General features: G+C 46.8%; 1 protein-coding gene across 1 annotated transcript in view; it reads right to left on the reverse strand.

Moving 5' to 3' along the window:
• ITIH5 (inter-alpha-trypsin inhibitor heavy chain 5) overlaps positions 1-18011 on the reverse strand; it is a 79336-nt gene that overhangs the window by 9453 nt on the left and 51872 nt on the right. The window contains exons 8-9 of the mRNA XM_055332417.1: positions 4573-4741; positions 1226-1535 (exon numbers count right to left, since the gene is read on the reverse strand). Coding sequence (XP_055188392.1) covers positions 1226-1535; positions 4573-4741 — 479 coding nt within the window. The remainder of the gene's footprint in view (positions 1-1225; positions 1536-4572; positions 4742-18011) is intronic.

Consider the following 18011-nt stretch of genomic DNA (forward strand, 5'->3'; position numbering starts at 1 on the left):
AATTTCAACCTTGCAGTTAAAGACGACACCTGAGGGGTGCAGAGCAACCAAAGAAGAGGAACAGGAATCTCTGAGTTACTTCATGGAACAGAGTCTAGTGTGTCCAGATATTACAGGAGAGGGTCATCTGCATGGAAGCTTCTCTTGGACCCACTACACTCGCTCCTAGGCTTTCTGTGAGGATCCCCTGAGACAAGAGATGTAGGAAAGCCCGGTGCATCGCAAGTTTGTGATAAATGTTGGGTAATTGATGATGGTTTTGGTAATACAACAGTGCAGTTGGTTTGTTTCAATGTAATTGCTTTTGCTTCTGAGCACGTTATTGAATCTTATTACACAATGCACTAGATTCTCCCTCTTTGAATATAGTTTTGAATAATTTTGAAAATGTGAGAAGCAAATCTGTCTTTTTATTTAAATCTTTGACCAGAACACTGGGGGAAGGAGAACAGTGGCTATCCTTATCCCAAGGACTCACCTTTACTGCCCACCTTAGAGACCTCCAATTCGATCTGTCATTAATGAATATTCTCTTGAATATGGCTATTAAACAGCTGTGAATCCACCCAAACCTCACTTTTTCTTTTAAGTATATACTATATATACTGTAAAGAAGGTCCAAGCACATAATGTGGCACTAAGTGTCAGCACTTCTCCAAATCAACAGCAAAGCCCACCCCATATTTGGCAACATGACAGCTGTGGGAAGGCTCCAAACAGAGTTAGAAAAGCTAAGATCTAGCTTCTTCCCCACCTCAGAAAAGAGAATCAGTGGCCAGTTGCAACCAGTACATAAGAAGGAGACAGCACAAACCTCTACATATGCCTCAGGTGGAATTGAGGCAAACACCTTAGACATTGCATCAGTGCACTGGTGCACTAGCAGGTTTACCAGAAGTATCAAGAAGACAATTATAATCTCAGCAGCTAACTGAAGACCTAACACACAGTAGGTGTGTTAGCCATCCCGCTGAGACTTTACACTGGTTTGCTCACTCAGTTCTGTCAACCAACTATAATCCTCATTTTACAGATGAGGAAACTGAGCAAGCATAGCCTCAATCATGCCTCAAGTCACAGAGCAGAGCCTAGAATCTGAATCCGGATTGACCTGGGTTAAAAATTACTTGGGACGTCTCCCAGTGTGATGACTTATGACCACACAACCATCTGCCCTCTCCCAAGAGCCCAAGTTCCACTGTCTGGAGAAGACAGACATACGGACCCGATGAGCTGTGAACCTGCATCCTCTTCTTCCAGGACCTGCCGTGTGAGACCGCAGTTCTCCAGTGACAGCTTCTCCAGCAGCTTGAAGTCCACGTCGTCCCCGATGCCGATGGTGAAGATGCAGACTTGGCCACGGGCAGCCTCCTTGGTGTTGTTGAGAATCTTGAGGGTGTGGGTCTCCCCAACGGTGGGTTTCCCATCGGTCAGGAAGACGATGAGGGACACACTTCGGTCTTCGATGTCATTGTGGGCCACATAGTCGTTGAGCAGCTTGATGGCCCTCTGCAGGGCCCCGTTGATGTCTGTGCCTGGGGGACACCAAACACGCCAGCTCAAGCATCTGTGCCGTCTCCTTCACTGGGGTGCATGGTCATGGCTCTGGTGTACCCACAACCGTCAGAGCAGTAGCAGGAGGATGTGCATGGGGAGAGAAGTCACCTGCACGTACGGGGTGATGGCAGCCTATCTGGACCCCTGGTAAGCGTTTGCTAAATGACTGGGAATGGCACTGAATTATCCTGCCGAATCCCACTTCTGAACGTATCTGACTTAGAAGTCTTCAATACCTTAGTGTCAAAGGTTCCTACTCCTCTTTGGGGACTAGCTTTGCAAAGGGCGGGGGTGGGGGGGGTTGGACACAGGAATTTGGAGGGAGGGAAAAATCCCAGAGGGAAAGAAAGGGCACTGAATGAGGAGGTGGGGTCGACCCTGGAAGGCCTCTGTTTTCTCTACTTGTCAGAACCGCCACAAAGCAAAGGCTTTGAGTTTTACACCTGTCAGCCCTCCCATTTCTCCCTCAGAGCTGTTGGGCTTGTCACCAACAGCTCTGGCTAAAGTTGGACAGTGTCTGTGGCCATCGTTACACAGGCATCTGCTTGGTAGGCGGAGAGATGGGTGGGTGGCGGGTTGAGGTGGACACTGCTGGCCAACATGAGCTTTCAGATTAGCTAAGAATTTCATTTGGGGACACTGTTGCTGTTCTTTCACCACCTAGTAAAATTCAGAGTAAATACCTGCTTCCTTTCCCTGCCTCCAGTGGGTTCTTCTTTTCCTTAATGGCTTTACTGAGATAAAATTTACAAACAAAATTTACATAAAATCGTGTCACTTTACATACACAATTACAATTACTTTTAGTACATTTATAAAGCTGTAGACCCATCACCACAAGCCATCACCCTGTCCTGAGTGATGTTTGTCCACCCACAAAATGCACCATGTTTGAGTGAACCAAATCATTTCTCCCAATTGCTTCACATTCTCCAGAATTTCTGGTTAAAAAAAAAAAAAAGTCTAGGTCTGCAAACATATCAATAATTCTGAGATGCACACAGAGTCTGAAGATAAAGGAAAGTTATGGCTCAAACAGTACTTAACATTTCTTTGGGCTTGTTATCTTGGCTTTCTGAGCACCCAGCCTGTTTCACCTCACCTCTGGATGGATGAGCCTGGACAAAAAGGCAGGTGTTTATCCTTCCTTTAATCTAGAACTTGGCAATGGTGTCAAATCTTTCATTCTACTTTAAGGCCAAAGAGAGCCCAAGCTAAGGGACAGACTTAGCTTTCCTAGTCCCAGGCACCAAGGCACAGCAGGGCATCAAATCAAACCTATGTGAACCCCGGGCAGAAATGTCCTGCTCTCTTAAGAATAGGGAGGGGGTCTCCACAGGGAGCTGACCCAGCCATCCCACTGAGAGCCCACCCAGGTCATCAGAGGACCCAAGAGCACCAGAGGGAGGGGCTGCTTGGGTGAAATGACCACATCTGACACTGAAAGAGGACTTCCCATGCCAGCCACCGTTCTAGGCACTTCAAATATTTTAACTGATTTTATCCTCATCACAACCCCATTACTGTCCACATTGGAAATGGGTAAACTCAGGTTTATGACACAGTAAATGGCTCGTAGGTGAGAGGGCCAGCTTCAGACACAGTCTGGCTTTGGAACCTACGCTCCCAGCCCTTCCCATCTGCTTCTCTGAGAGGAACAGACTAACTTTCTGCTCACCTGTAGAGGTTTGGGTGATGAAATGCTGAGAAAAAAAATAAAGGAGACTAATAAGGTCTCTAAGGTGTGGATTCCAAAGGAACATAATACACACCAGCCATTTCCTAAAGCTCTATCCCTACACCCAATGCCAACACACACACACACACACACACCATTCTAAGAGTGAGTAGTGCCACTGAAATGCATTCAACTTAACAAACACTCATGGAGCACGAGCTATACACATCAGGTCCTGTGCTGGGAACCAGGGCCCTTTGAAGATGAAGAACACTTTCCTCCCTCCAGGAACTTGACTGCCCTGTTGACTTCCTCCCAAATCATTAAATCCAATCTTTTCTCTCTCTCATCAACCATAAATCAGTCCCTAGACCACACTGTTGTACAGACAGGTAGGAAATCCCATGGCAAGTCAGAGTTCCAGCCAAACAAGATCGAGTTCTAAACAAAGTTCATCTTGGAGATCAGAGCTTCATCGTGGAGAGAAAATAATACCTAGGTGAAAGATGAGAAGTCGGAAGAAAACTGACCTGGGTGTTTTCTATGTTCCCCAATAACCAAATGAGAACCAACTGAGACACTAAACCCAGGAGATGACATCTCTGTAAAGGCCCTTTAGAAAGGGCAGAGAGAGTCTTAAGGAGTTTCCATAAATGCTCCAACAATGGGTCCACTGAACTGGAGACAGAGATGGCAGTGAGAGTAAGCCCCACATGTCCTGAGCTGAAGGAGCCTGCCTCTAGCACAGCTGGGTGACGTATGTCCCGATTCTCTCCTCTCCCTAGAACCTCGTATGACCTTTCCATCCTTCACACTCTCCCCTGGGCACCACACCCAAGTCAAGTGCACAAAGACTCAGAGCCCATCACACTTTCCGTGCACATCATGTCCCAGGGCACCCAGGATTCATGCTCTGCTCGCTGGCACGGCTCTGCCAATACGATGAATGGTTCAGCAGTGTGGTCCCAACAGCCGCCTCCTAAAATGCTAACGCTCAAGCACACAAAACACCAAACCTTCTCGTTGGCTTGGATCCCTCACCCAAGAGCGACAGACAAAAACAGCTCCATTGTTCGGATCTGTGAGATAAACCAGGAAAGGTTCCAAAACCTATCAAGTATTTCCCCCCTACCTTACCTAACCATCTCAGTTTGGGGCCTGGAAGATGAGACGTTCCAGACGTGGTGCTCAGGGAAACGAGCTTCTGGGAAAGCACTCACTTTTATCTCCTTTCCTGCAATCAGCTTCAGCTTTCAAATCCTCGTCTCTTGGCAGAAAATTAGCAACTCACTTATGATCGCCTCAAAGGCAACATGACAACAAGGACTGGTGTTTACCTCCAGTGGGCGACATGTGGTGAATATAGATTTTGCCGTCTCTCACGTTGTCGGGAGTAACTGACACCAAATGGTCCTTCCACACTTTGATACGGTTGGAAAATCCAATGATACTGAAATGATCCTGGGGTCGCAGGTCGTGGAGAATCGTGAACAGGGCATCCTTGGTCTAAACCGACACAGAAGCAAAACCAATCACAGCTGATCCCGTTAGTCCTCGCATCTCCTGGCTTGGAAACTGTATGCCGGGAACAATCCCTGGGTTAAAATTAAGGGCCTGAGACGTAAAGGGACTTGGATAAATGTCAGCAGAGCTTTGTCACCTCGCTGGAAAAAAAATTGTTACAATTATACAAGACACGAATAGGTGTTTAATATATGAAATGTCACAGGTAGCTGCAAGTCCTGGTGTCTCAGGCCTCCCTACGGTCACAGCGGCAATCCTGTTGACCTGGAAGGTTCTCTTCCTCTGCTGGACACCCATTTGTCACCTGCCGAGCTCCTACTCGCTCTTCAAAACCCAGCTTATCAGCTATATCCTCCACCTGAAACATTTCCCAACTCCTCCAGAGAGAGCTGGTCCCCTCTCCTCTAGGCTAGTTAGCACTGCCCTCAAAATGTGTGTGTTAGGAAGTGCACACTCCCCCAGTCCTGATGATTTGCTTTTTACCTTTGTCCCTTACTGTACCGTAAGCTCTTGGCAGGCAGCTTCCACTCATCCTCACATGGCCCTGTACACAGGGGAGTCCCCGACACACGGGGCGCAGAAACAGGGGTTCAGTGAATGAATGCATGCATTAACAGTTTACAAATTGTTAGACTAAAGGTATAAACAATAAACACCATAGGAATTTGAGAGAGAAGGAAAACTTGGAGGGGGTGGCCTGCGGCAATAGGAGAAGACTTCACAAGGAAGCAGGGATAGGATTGTAATGGAACCGGAGAACTTGAAAGCCTTGGAAGGGCATTCTGGAAAGCAGTAAAGACAAGTGAGGGGGGGGGTGGAGGGAGAGAGAGAGGTGTGTGGAATGCAGAACACTGCATAAGTACCAAGGAAGTCAGAACGACCACTGTCCCCACCCCAGAGAACCACAGAAGGATAATACAGAGAAGGATGATGTGTAGGAAACACAGGACCAACTGCTAGATCGTGTAAAAGAGAATTACAATACACAGATGTGGGTGGGGTGCCCTAAGTTGACTCGGTGTCAGCTGGGAAGCGGGCGGAGCATAGACTCCTCACCCTTTCTTGCACTCAGAGCCCACGCGGCCTGGCTCCCAGCCCTGCAGTGTGGCCTCTGGGCAGCCTGGAGGTCACAGCTGCAAGGGGACCGGACTGCAGCACCCGGCACCGCTGGGAGCCCAGCTGGAAGGCACCACTTGGAAAAGCCCCTCTCACGCCACCCCCGTGGGAGCTCAGTGCCAGCTCTCGGCACTTCCCCGGGGTGGGGGCCTGGGCAGGGGGGAGCCCGTTCGAAGACTGGGGTCTGTGTAGCTGCTGGTCTCCTTAGGGATCCTTAAATACTGTGCTGAAGAGCTCCAGAGGGCCTGCCTGGCTCCTCTGCCCCTGCTTTCCTCCCATTGTGATGGATATTCTGCTTGGGGATTGCAGTCCCAGCCTCCTGGCCCTGCTCCCCTAACTCAGCAGCTGCGGGTTTCTTATGACCTTGTAAGGCCACAGCTCGCATATCCTCTTGGGCACCAAGGGCGGGCAGGCCAGCGGGCTCACATGGCTCCCCTTCCAGTTGCACTGGGACTTTCTGGATGGCCTCCCCGCCTCATCCCAAGGGGCCTGGGTAGACCCTGCCACTGCGGCCTGCAGCCAGGACCAAGCCCTGGTTCTTACTCTCTGTGGGTTCTCTTACGCTCTGTGGGTTCTTACTCTCTCCTTAGGTGGGCTGACAGCCCTGGGAGCTCTGCATTCTTGGAAGGCTTGAAAGGCAAGCAGGTGAGTGTCCAGATGGAAGACTGCAGGTGGGTGGACTTCAGCTGGTATTTCTGCACGCTGTGTTTACATGCTGAAGATTAACACAAACCTTGCCAGACTTTCCAAGACTACCATCCAGAGAACAGGGTAAGCACATTCCAGAAAGATCAGAGGAAGCCCAGAAAGGCAGAGAATGGCCAGCCCAAGCTTGTTGGAAGGCCTGAACTACCCTGAAGGCAAAGAGGTGTCACAGGACGGGGCTTGGTCTAAACCCTGAAGGGCCAGGATGACAACCTAAGGAGACCCGTGGACACTTCAGGCACGGGCAGACAGATGAGGATGGTCACCACCCATCCCCCAGGGATGGGACCTAAAGGGAAATACCCCAGATGTCCCACCAAGCCATGTTCTTTGGCCTTCTTCCCTGCCCCCAGAGAGCCACTTACTGCCCTTGCACACTAGAAAGAAGCCTGCCCGCTTGAGACCCAGAACTCCAAGACACACCCACTGAAGTGAGGATCCCTGGAAATTAACCTGTTAACAGGTGACCACAGGACACTGTGCCAATGTGTTCCTTGGAGACCTTTTAAAATAGGTGTATACAACTTACGATTACGTACTTTGTATATTCGGTGGCGATTAAAACAACTGGTGGCTGTGATTAGGGAGGAAGGCTGAGCGCCTGGCACTGCAAAGTTACTCTTATTCTTCGGGGTCATAAGAGGACTCCTGGTGTGTCCCCACCGTTCATGTTTATTCTCAGGGACAGGGACAGGGCTTTCTGGGGAACAGAGGTTCAGGTCACTGTATCCAACTACCAGGTGGTCAGCCTGTTGGGGAGGAATCAGTAAGTCTTGCGGAGAGAGGGTGAGTGGGAAGAGGCCAGAAAGCCCAACCGTCTGCAGAGGGAGAGGAAAGTAAGGAGTAAGGAAGATCCAACTGAAGAGGAGGAGAGAGTCCTTAAAGAGATCGCCCAGCCCCAGAGGTGGTGCGTCTCCTCTGTGGGTGGGTGTTGCTTTCTGGAGACATCAGTCCATGGACACAGGCACCCATACATCCCTGCTGACCAGAGAGGGCAATCCGCAGACACCGGTCCACTTACATGACCAGAACATTCCAGATGGTGTCTGGACTGAAGAAAGATGAAAAAGGACCACAAATACAACTAATAAAATAAAAGGACATATTTCTTACCACTCGGGTGGTGAGGAAGTAAGTACGTTGGCCTGCAAGGTCATTAAAGACGCCTCTTGGTCCTAGCCATCTAGAACCACCAAGAATGGGGACTGTGCTCTGCCTGAAACTATTTTATGCCAGTGAATTCCTCTTCTCTTGTGTGCTTTCCTTAGGTTACCAGGAGGAAGCATTTCCTTTCAAAACAAGGCCTCAGAAGTTCATTCCAGCTCTGCCTTGGGGTTATTCTTAAGTCTTTTAATCTCTGTCCTTAAATTTAAGTACCTCGGGAACAAGATGGATATAAATAACTACAAATAAACTCTGTTTCAGATTTTCCATCCATTTAGCATGGTTGGCTATGGCCCCCCTGTTCTAGTGGATCTTCAGGAAAGAAACTTATATGGTATCCTCTGATGGCATCTGTGCAAAGGGCAGCGCGGGGACCCTCGAGATCGAGTAGGCTGACCTTCGGGAGGGCTACGACCAGGGAACAGAGTGTCCAGGACGCAGCTCTGTCCTGTGCATTGTGGGTCCCTGTATCAGACCATGGCAAGGGATGGGAACTTCCTCTCCCTCTTCCCTACAAAACTGAACCCTAGCAGCTGTGGGCTCTTGGCACAGCCCTCAATGGGGGTGAGCATTCCACTGCGCTAACTACCATGGTGAATGACCATGCAACATCTCACAAGCAGGGAAATGCTATATAATAAGACCCTCAGAGTGAAATGTCAGTGGAGCCCATGACGAACCCAGCTGCCTGCCCGACCCTTGGTACCACATCCATCAGGGTTCCCGAGGATGCAGGTTTTCTCAAATATTTCTGTGTCTGCACCAAACCACACTCGACAGGAAATAACTCTGACACAGAAGGCCTTTTGTCCCACAAAGTCTGGGTTCTTGGACATAAAACAAGGGGAGGCCATGACATCATAGATGAAATCCAAGTTCAAGGGTATCAGATATTAGCCATTCTATGTTTCCAGCAGAATGGTCGTGCTGTTCTCCTGAGCCGCGCTATCACTTGCCTCATTCTAAAATGTTTACCAAGAAGTGGATATTTTCCCTTTCATTTTTCCACGTGGTCCTTTTGAATGAACCCAAGAGAAAAATCGCCTATGATAAACAGCTTTAAAAAAAATCTCACAAGGAAACTTAAGCCCTTCTCACCTCTGAGTTGGGCCACAAATGAGAATTGCGATCAACAGATACACACCATGAAAACAGCCCTAAGTTTCTGAGAGAGAATCCCGGGAAATGGACTAGGTCCACTAGAAACTCTGGCTATGGGTCAGCCTTCTCCCTTTCCTAGGCGAGTACAGGTAATGGGGAGAAGGGAGGGGCTCATTTATACTGTCCTCCTGTTAGCCTGCAGTCCTTCCTGACAACAGCAGCGGGGAGCCCTCAATGCTGGGGTGCCCTGCTCCTGGGTGGCACCCAGTATGCCCTTGCAGTCATTCTATGTGAAGCGACAGGCACAAATAAAAAAAGTCTGAGACTCAGCGGTGCCTGGGTGGCTCAGCTGGTTAAGTGCCCAACTCTTAGTTTCAGCCCAGGTCATGATCTCAGGGTCATGGGATGGACCCCTGAGTTGGGTTCCATGTTCAGTGGGGAGTCTGCATGGGATTCTCTCCTCCTTTCTCTGTCCCTCCCCCTGCTTGCTCTCTCTCTCTCTTAAAAAAATAAATAAATAAAAGTCTGTTACTCCATGAAAGCTGGCAACATCAGATCCTTACTGCGACCTTAAAGTGCCTATTTAGGCCCTCAGGAGGAGAAAGGATGTATGGCCATCCCAGCATCTGCCTGCATACTCCACGGGCTTCCATGTATGGCGCTCCCTGAAGTCAGGGTCATGGTCAAGACCCCAGTAACCGGTGTGAGGTGGTATCTCATTGTGGTTTTGATTTGTATTTCCCGGATGGCAAGTGATGCAGAGCATTTTCTCATGTGCATGTTGGCCATGTCTATGTCTTCCTCTGTGAGATTGAAAATGGGGAAAATTAACAAGGCAGGAAACCACAAATGTTGGAGAGGATGTGGAGAAAAGGGAACCCTCTTACACTGTTGGTGGGAATGTGAACTGGTGCAGCCACTCTGGAAAATGTGTGGAGGTTCCTCAAAGAGTTAAAAATAGACCTGCCCTACGACCCAGCAATTGCACTGCTGGGGATTTACCCCAAAGATGCAGATGCAGTGAAACACCGGGACACCTGCACCCCGATGTTTCTAGCAGCAATGTCCACAATAGCCAAACTGTGGAAGGAGCCTCGGTGTCCATCGAAAGATGAATGGATAAAGAAGATGTGGTTTATGTATACAATGGAATATTCCTCAGCCATTAGAAATGACAAATACCCACCATTTGCTTCAACATGGATGGAACTGGAGGGTATTATGCTGAGCGAAGTAAGTCAATCGGAGAAGGACAAACATTATATGTTCTCATTCATTTGGGGAATATAAATAATAGTGAAAGGGAATATAAGGGAAGGGAGAAGAAATGTGTGGGAAGTATCAGAAAGGGAGACAGAACATAAAGACTCCTAACTCTGGGAAACGAACTAGGGGTGGTGGAAGGGGAGGAGGGTGGGGCGTGGGGGTGAATGGGTGACGGGCACTGGGGGGGGCACTTGACGGGATGAGCACTGGGTGTTATTCTGTATGTTGGTAAATTGAACACCAATAAAAAATAAATTTATTAAAAAAAAAGACCCCAGTAACCACAATGTGCCAGGAGATGTTGCAGCCCATGGGTATAAGTTATACTTCAGGGAAAGTATTTCAAGACCATGGTATCTCAAGATCACAAAAAGTCCATAAAAAGCAACAGAACCTTATATTTACACATGACAAGTCTTTCAGTGATTCGAAGGAAAGTTTTCAGAAATCTTACTGTGATGGACCCACCAAATTATCAATTTTTTTTAATCCCAACTTTAGAAGCAAGGTAATAAATTGAGTGATAAAGACTGGTTTTCCATAACATATTCATCTCTATATCATTTACACTTAAAAAAAAAACCTAGCCACAGATTGGTTTCAGAGAAGAAACTAAAATGTTAAAAAAATACTGTTACTCCACTAATTGCAGAACTCAGGAAGTTCTGTAAACTCACAAAGGAAACCAGTGATCACACGATGCCTCTCTGTCACAAGTACCTCTCTGTCACAAGTACTCGCTAAGACCAACCTCATTATATAATTTACATGAAAATTTAAATTTATATATTTACATTAAATTTATATAATTTACATGAAAAATAAAAATTCTCAACTATAACACACAAAGCATTAGAAAAAAAAGTGTCTCTGTCAGAGTTGAGGGGTCTTGTTGAAAGAAACTAAAACTTTTTTTCTATTGGCCAATATGTTCTTTACAGAAAGAGCAAAAACTAGGAAGTTTGCTTTATGTAAATGGAAAATTTGGAATAGAAGTCATCACATCTAATACTTTCAAAGTTTAGTAGATGCTAAATAGTAACTTAAAATTTCACCCAGAAGTAAATGTAAAAAACACTATTTCTTTGGTCTCCACATTTTAATGCTCACACTATTATGAAGGGAATATTTAAATTAAGCAAAATCCTAAGACTCCTGTTTTTAAAAATGTGTAATTTTATGCTGTAATTTCCTTTACTGTTTAAATTCTAATTTCAAATGCTCTTTCAGGGCAGTACTGTGCTAGGCCATGTTGCAGCTCTGTTCCGATTACCTAATTACTTATGTGTTTACCCAAACTGTGTAAAAATATAAAGTGGTGGTTATTTCATAGAGAAAAGCACTTTTTTAGCCTAAATATAGATATTACTTCAGGACTGAATCTAAAAGAAAATGATCATTATATATTCTGGCTAAACAAAAAAAAAAAAGGCCTGAATTGGTTTAGATATTAGAACATCCTTTGCAATATAAACGTAATCACATTTCATAAGTCTTTGTGCTGGAGTAACATTGATTTAACTTGAGAAGCAAAGGATCTCTCATGTTAATAGACTCTGGCTAACGTTAAGATCCATGACCTAATGTTTTGACTTTTTTTTTGACAAATGTATGAAACATTTGCCTAATAATGTCATTGTACATTTTTCTAAAAGACTCTCTGCCAATAACACTAACCTCTTTGATTCTTTAGGGATTAAGCACATCCATTGTTCAGGCTTTGTGTATAAATAACTCAAGACTCAATTTGCTCCTCCTCGTAGGGAAGGTTGATACTCCTCAGGGTTTGCTCTCATGGTCCATCCCCTACTTCCCACTCTGGCCAAGGAGGCAACCTTACCACTTCTACCTGTAGGGTCCAGGTGTTCATCTGCAGGATGTAAATCTAACAGGAAGTAAATAAGAGCATGCTGACCACGAGATTTTCACCCACGTTTACACATCTCCTTTGTAAACCTGTGTCCTTCACCCATGTTCTGACACACCTCCTGACCATCTTGATGGAATCCTCAGTCCCCCGTGCTTGGTCTAAATTCCTAAGTTTATATTGCCCAACTGCATGTTTGGATTCTGGAGCCCTGCCTGTTTCATTCTACAGACTTCTTCTGGTGTCTGACTGACACTTTGACTGCCCTTTGACTCATGCAACTTTCTACTACGTGTGAGTTTGCATGATTCCCTTTTCCCTCGCATGGGTCCACCCTGTGTCACTTGCTATAAATCTCCAGGGATGGGCCTTGACATACATTAATACCATAACAAAAAGATTGGAGAGGCTGAGAAAAAGCCATGCTAAATGTGAAACAGTGGAACAATGAGCAAGTAAACACAGCATACCAGCACATGTAGATGGTGTACACAAGAACATATTTAGAGGAAATGGGACCATCCCCCACCAGGCAGGGACAGTGAGGACATCCCTGTGTCCTTCATCTTCCCATACTCTTTTTTTTTTTCATCTTCCCATAATCTTATAGACACTGTGACCCTAGAAAGTGAGATTCTGGTTGCAGGAGGGAAGAGATTCTTTTTTTTTTTTTGAAGAGTTTTATTTATTTATTTTTTTTAATTTATTTATTTTTTTATTTATTTATGATGGCCACAGAGAGAGAGAGAGAGAGAGAGAGGCAGAGACACAGGCAGAGGGAGAAGCAGGCTCCATGCACCGGGAGCCTGACGTGGGATTCGATCCCGGGTCTCCAGGATCGCGCCCTGGGCCAAAGGCAGGCGCCAAACCGCTGCGCCACCCAGGGATCCCGGGAAGAGATTCTAAAACCAGATGAGTTGGGGGCAAGATGGCGGAAGAGCAGGGTCCCCAAATCGCCTGTCCCCACCAAATTACCTAGATAACCTTCAAACCATCCTGAAAATTTACGAATTCGGCCTGAGATGTAAAGAGAGACCAGCTGGAATGCTACAGTGAGAAAAGTCCGCGCTTCTATCAAGGTAGGAAGACGGGGAAAAAGAGATAAAGGAACAAAAGGCCTCCGAGGGGGAGGGGCCCCGCCAGGAGCCGGGCTGAGGCCGGGGCGAGTGTCCCCAGGACAGGAGAGCCCCGTCCCGGAGGAGCAGGAGCTGCACCAACCTTCCCGGGCGGGCGGAAAGGGGCTCGCAGGGAGTTGGAGCAGGACCCAGGAGGGCGGGGATGCCCTCGGGCTCCCGGGGACACTAACAGACACCTGCGCCCCGGGAGAGTGCTCCGAGCTCCCTAAGGGCTGCAGCGCGCACGGCGGGGCCGGAGCAGCTCGGAGGGGCTCGGGCGGTGGCTCCGCGGAGGGGGCTGCGGGGCGGGAGCGCGAATCCCACAGCGCAGGCCCCGGAGCACAGGGCGCCGGGACACAGCCCAGGATCCGGCCTCCCCCGGGACAGGCAGAGGCCGGGAGGGCCCAGGACAGCGAGGACGCTCCTGCCCCGAGCTGAGCAGATCAGCGGCCCCGCCCCGGAGCCTCCAGGCCCTGCGGACGGAGAACCGAGAGCCCCGAGCCCGGTAGTTCCTGCGGAGGCTGAATCCAGGCTTCCAGAGTTGCCGTAGCAACTGCTGCTGTTCCTCCTGGGGCCTGGCGGGGGTAAACAACCCCCGCTGAGCCCGGCAGCAGGCAGGGGCAGAGCAGCTCCCCCAAGTGCTAACACCTGAAAATCAGCACAGCAGGCCCCTCCCCCAGAAGACCAGCTGGACGGACCAGTGATACTCCCCCGTGTTCCAATACAACTTGTTTTTGGCCACTCTGCACTGAGCAAAATGACTAGAAGGAAAACCTCACTTCAAAAGAAAGAATCAGAAACAGCCCTCTCTCCCACAGAGTTACAAAATCTGGATTACACTTCAATGTCAGAAAGCCAATTCAGAAGCACTATTCTACAGCTACTGGTGACTCTAGAAAAAAGCATTAAGGCCTCACGAGACTTCATGACTGCAGAATTTAGATCCAATCAGGCAGAAATTAAAAATCAACTGAATGAGATGCAATCCAAACTAGAAGTCCTAACGACGAGGGTTAACGAGGTGGAAGAACGAGTGAGTGACATAGAAGACAAGTTAATGGCAAAGAGGGAAACTGAGGAAAAAAGAGATAAACAATTAAAGAACCACGAAGACAGATTAAGGCAAATAAATGACACTCTAAGGAAGAAAAACCTACGTTTAATTGGGGTTCCCGAGGGCGCCGAAAGGGACAGAGGGCCAGAATATGTATTTGAACAAATCCTAGCTGAAAACTTTCCCAATCTGGGAAGGGAAACAGGCATTCAGATCCAGGAAATAGAGAGATCCCCCCCTAAAATCAATAAAAACCGTTCAACACCTCGACATCTAATAGTGAAGCTTGCAAATTCCAAAGATAAAGAGAAGATCCTTAAAGCAGCAAGAGACAAGAAGTCCCTGACTTTCATGGGGAGGAATATTAGGGTAACAGCAGACCTCTCCACAGAGACGTGGCAGGCCAGAAAGGGCTGGCAGGATATATTCAGGGTCCTAAATGAGAAGAACATGCAACCAAGAATACTTTATCCAGCAAGGCTCTCATTCAAAATGGAAGGAGAGATAAAGAGCTTCCAAGACAGGCAGGAACTGAAAGAATATGTGACCTCCAAACCAGCTCTGCAAGAAATTTTAAGGGGGACTCTTAAAACTCCCCTTTAAGAAGAAGGTCAGTGGAACAATCCACAAAAACAAGGACTAAATAGATATCATGATGACACTAAACTCATATCTGTCAATAGTAACTCTGAACGTGAATGGGCTTAATGACCCCATCAAAAGGCGCAGAGTACCATGGACTTTCTTCAGAGACTTAGAACAAATTATTTTAAGATTCGTGTGGAATCAGAAAAGACCCCAAACAGCCAGGGGAATTTTAAAAAAAGAAAACCATAGCTGGGGGCATCACAATGCCAGATTTCAGGTTGTACTACAAAGCTGTGTTCATCAAGACAGTGTGGTACTGGCACAAAAACAGACATATAGATCAATGGAACAGAACAGAGAACCCAGAAGTGGACCCTGAACTTTATGCTCAACTAATATACGATAAAGGAGGAAAGACGACCCACTAGAAGAAAGACAGTCTCTTCAATAAATGGTGCTGGGAAAATTGGACATCCACATGCAGAAGAATGAAACTGGACCACTCTCTTGCACCATACACAAAGATAAACTCAAAATAGATGAAAGATCTAAATGTGAGACAAGATTCCATCAAAATCCCAGAGAAGAACTCAGGCAACACCCTTTTTGAACTTGGCCACAGTAACCGGAGAAGGACAAACAGTGTATGTTCTCATTCATTTGGGGAATAGGAATAATAGCGAAAGGGAATATAAGGGAAGGGAGAAGAAATGTGTGAGAAATATCAGAAAGGGAGACAGAACATAAAGACTTCTAACTCTGGGAAATGAACTAGGGGTGGTGGAGGGGGAGGAGGGCGGGGGGTGGGGGTGAATGGGTGACGGGCACTGAGGGGGACACTTGATGGGATGAGCACTGGGTGTTATTCTGTATGTTGGTAAATTGAACACCAATAAAAATTAATTCATAAAAATAAAAAAAAAAATAAAACCAGATGAACTTTGTTCTTGGGGGTTGGGGAGGATCTTGGTTACTTTTTCTTCTGAGCTTTGGTAACACTGACCCTTATCTAGGGAACTAGATTCCGGAGAGCCTGAGGGTCTGGAGTAGAAAAGGCAAGAGTCTTCCTCTGCCCACTGTTCCACTGGCTATGCTGTCCTTCAAAGGAACCAGGTTTACTGAAGGGTCTCAGGCTCAAATCCCCACTTCCTGGCAATGGCATTTGCACTCTTGTTTCATGGCTTTCTTCATGTTTTTCCTCAATCAAGAATTCACTCCCTCCTTTCAAGAAAACTGTCCCATCTTCAAGGACTAGTTCCTATGTCACCTCTGGCATCAATCTTTCATTGACTACCCCAAGCTCTTTCCTTTCCCTAAAATTCTTTCCACTATCTACGTGACATGTTAGTTTGATGAACATAGGGTTGTTTCATATTTCTTCTCCCCAGAAAAATTCTAAGGTCCTTTTTTTAAAAAAAGTATTTTAATGTAAATTCAATATAATTAGTGTAGAGTGTACTGTTAGTTTCAGAGGTAGAATTTAGTGATTCATCAGTTGCATAGAACTCTCAGTGCTCATTACATCACATGCCGTCCTTAATGCCTATCCCCCGGTTACCCTACCCCCTCACCTCCACCCCTCCAACAACTGTCTGTTTCTGAGAATTAAGAGTCTCTTATAGTTTGTCTCCCTCTCTGGTTTCATCTTATTTTTTCTAAGGTCCTTAATTAGGGTGACTTAAATAGACTTCTCTGGTGTGCACATGTTTTTTCTTGCTTCCATGCTTTGCACAAGCTATCTATCTCCCTCTGTTTGGCCCCTCTGTCCCTTCCCACCCTACAACATGACTAACTTCTAAAAGTTAGACCTTTAAGACTCAACTACCCCTGCCCTGATAAGTCCATGATCCCCTTCTCCACTCCTACAAAGAACTGATCGGCACCTGCTCTGTGCCATGACTGGACCATACAGGGAGCGCTCTGCATACAACAGTCACATGACTTTTCTTCTCTGAACTCCTCAAGAGAAAAATTCTGTCACATTTATTTTTTTTTATCCCCTATGCCTAGTGCCTCTCCCACAGCATATAATCCATATTTGTTTCATTCCTTGAGAATCTGGAGTCTGGAGCCAGAGCCAAGGAGGGATCGGAAGGCAGGATCGAGTGTCCTGAAGGAGGGAAAGGGGAGTCTGCACATTTAGACAGCACTGAGGAATTCCACCCATGTGCAGGTTCCCCCGCCAGCCGGGGGGGGGCAGTCCCTGATAAGCACTTCCACATTTGTTATCTCTTTCAATCCACTTGCTTGCATTTGCAGAATTTATCTCGTGGTTACTTGTAGCCAGTTTCCTTTGGGGCTCTCCCGGGTCCTTTACAGAGAAAATCTGCAGATATGACTGGAGGGACTTGACCACAAAATTAGGATGCCAGAAAGGAGAAGCTGGGCTTTCTGGTCACACCAGGACCATGCCTTTGGATGCTGGTGACTAAGAGCCTACAACCTGGACGGATTGTGCGGGAGAACTCAGAGCTCTACGTTGTTCATTTTCTCTTTGTATGACAGCCACATGGTGCCTTCAACTCAGAGAGCCTCAAAACTTTTTAAATGTCATCTCATTTGAGTAAATTTTAACTGCCCCAACAAAAAAGTGTTCTAAATAACTCGGATGCTTCTGACTTACTTAAAATGATATATATCATCATTGTGGAAGAACAACGTTTTTTGAAACAAAAAACCCAAGTTTTCAGTGGTCACCTCAGGCAAGAACTACTGTGCCCTGTGTCCATCATTTATTTCCTCATATTCTGAATCAGAGTCAAAAACACGTTTTCCCCACTGCCTTCTGTCCCCTGCCCAAAGTCCCAGATCTCTGTTTTGCAATGCATTTCTGACACATGCATCTACTGCTGGCCATGTTTGGACAAGAGCAGCTCAGTAGATGTGAATAAATACTACCAACTAAATGATCTCTAGCCATGCCAGTCATCCCTGTGGACCAGGGGTCAGCAAACTATGGCTGGGGGCCAAATCCAGACCGCTGCCTGTTTTTTGACAAACACAGTTTCTTTGCAGATTGCCTATGGCTGCCTCTGTGCTACAGCAGCACGGCTACGCAGTGAGACAGGGACCAGCTAACCTGCAATGCTTAAGATATGTATGATCTGTGGTCATTGAAAAAGTCTATTGACCCCTGTTCTAGAAAACCAGAAAGGGGGAAGCTAGACATTTTTATTATTACCTGGAGCTATGCTTTTAGATATTTATAATAAGGCCTGTAGCCTGAAAAGGTAACACAGGAGTACCCAAGCCTTCCATCATCCATGCTTATTTGCT

Source organism: Nyctereutes procyonoides, unplaced genomic scaffold (assembly GCF_905146905.1).
Source record: "Nyctereutes procyonoides isolate TBG_1078 unplaced genomic scaffold, NYPRO_anot_genome, whole genome shotgun sequence".
Taxonomy (NCBI): domain Eukaryota; kingdom Metazoa; phylum Chordata; class Mammalia; order Carnivora; family Canidae; genus Nyctereutes; species Nyctereutes procyonoides.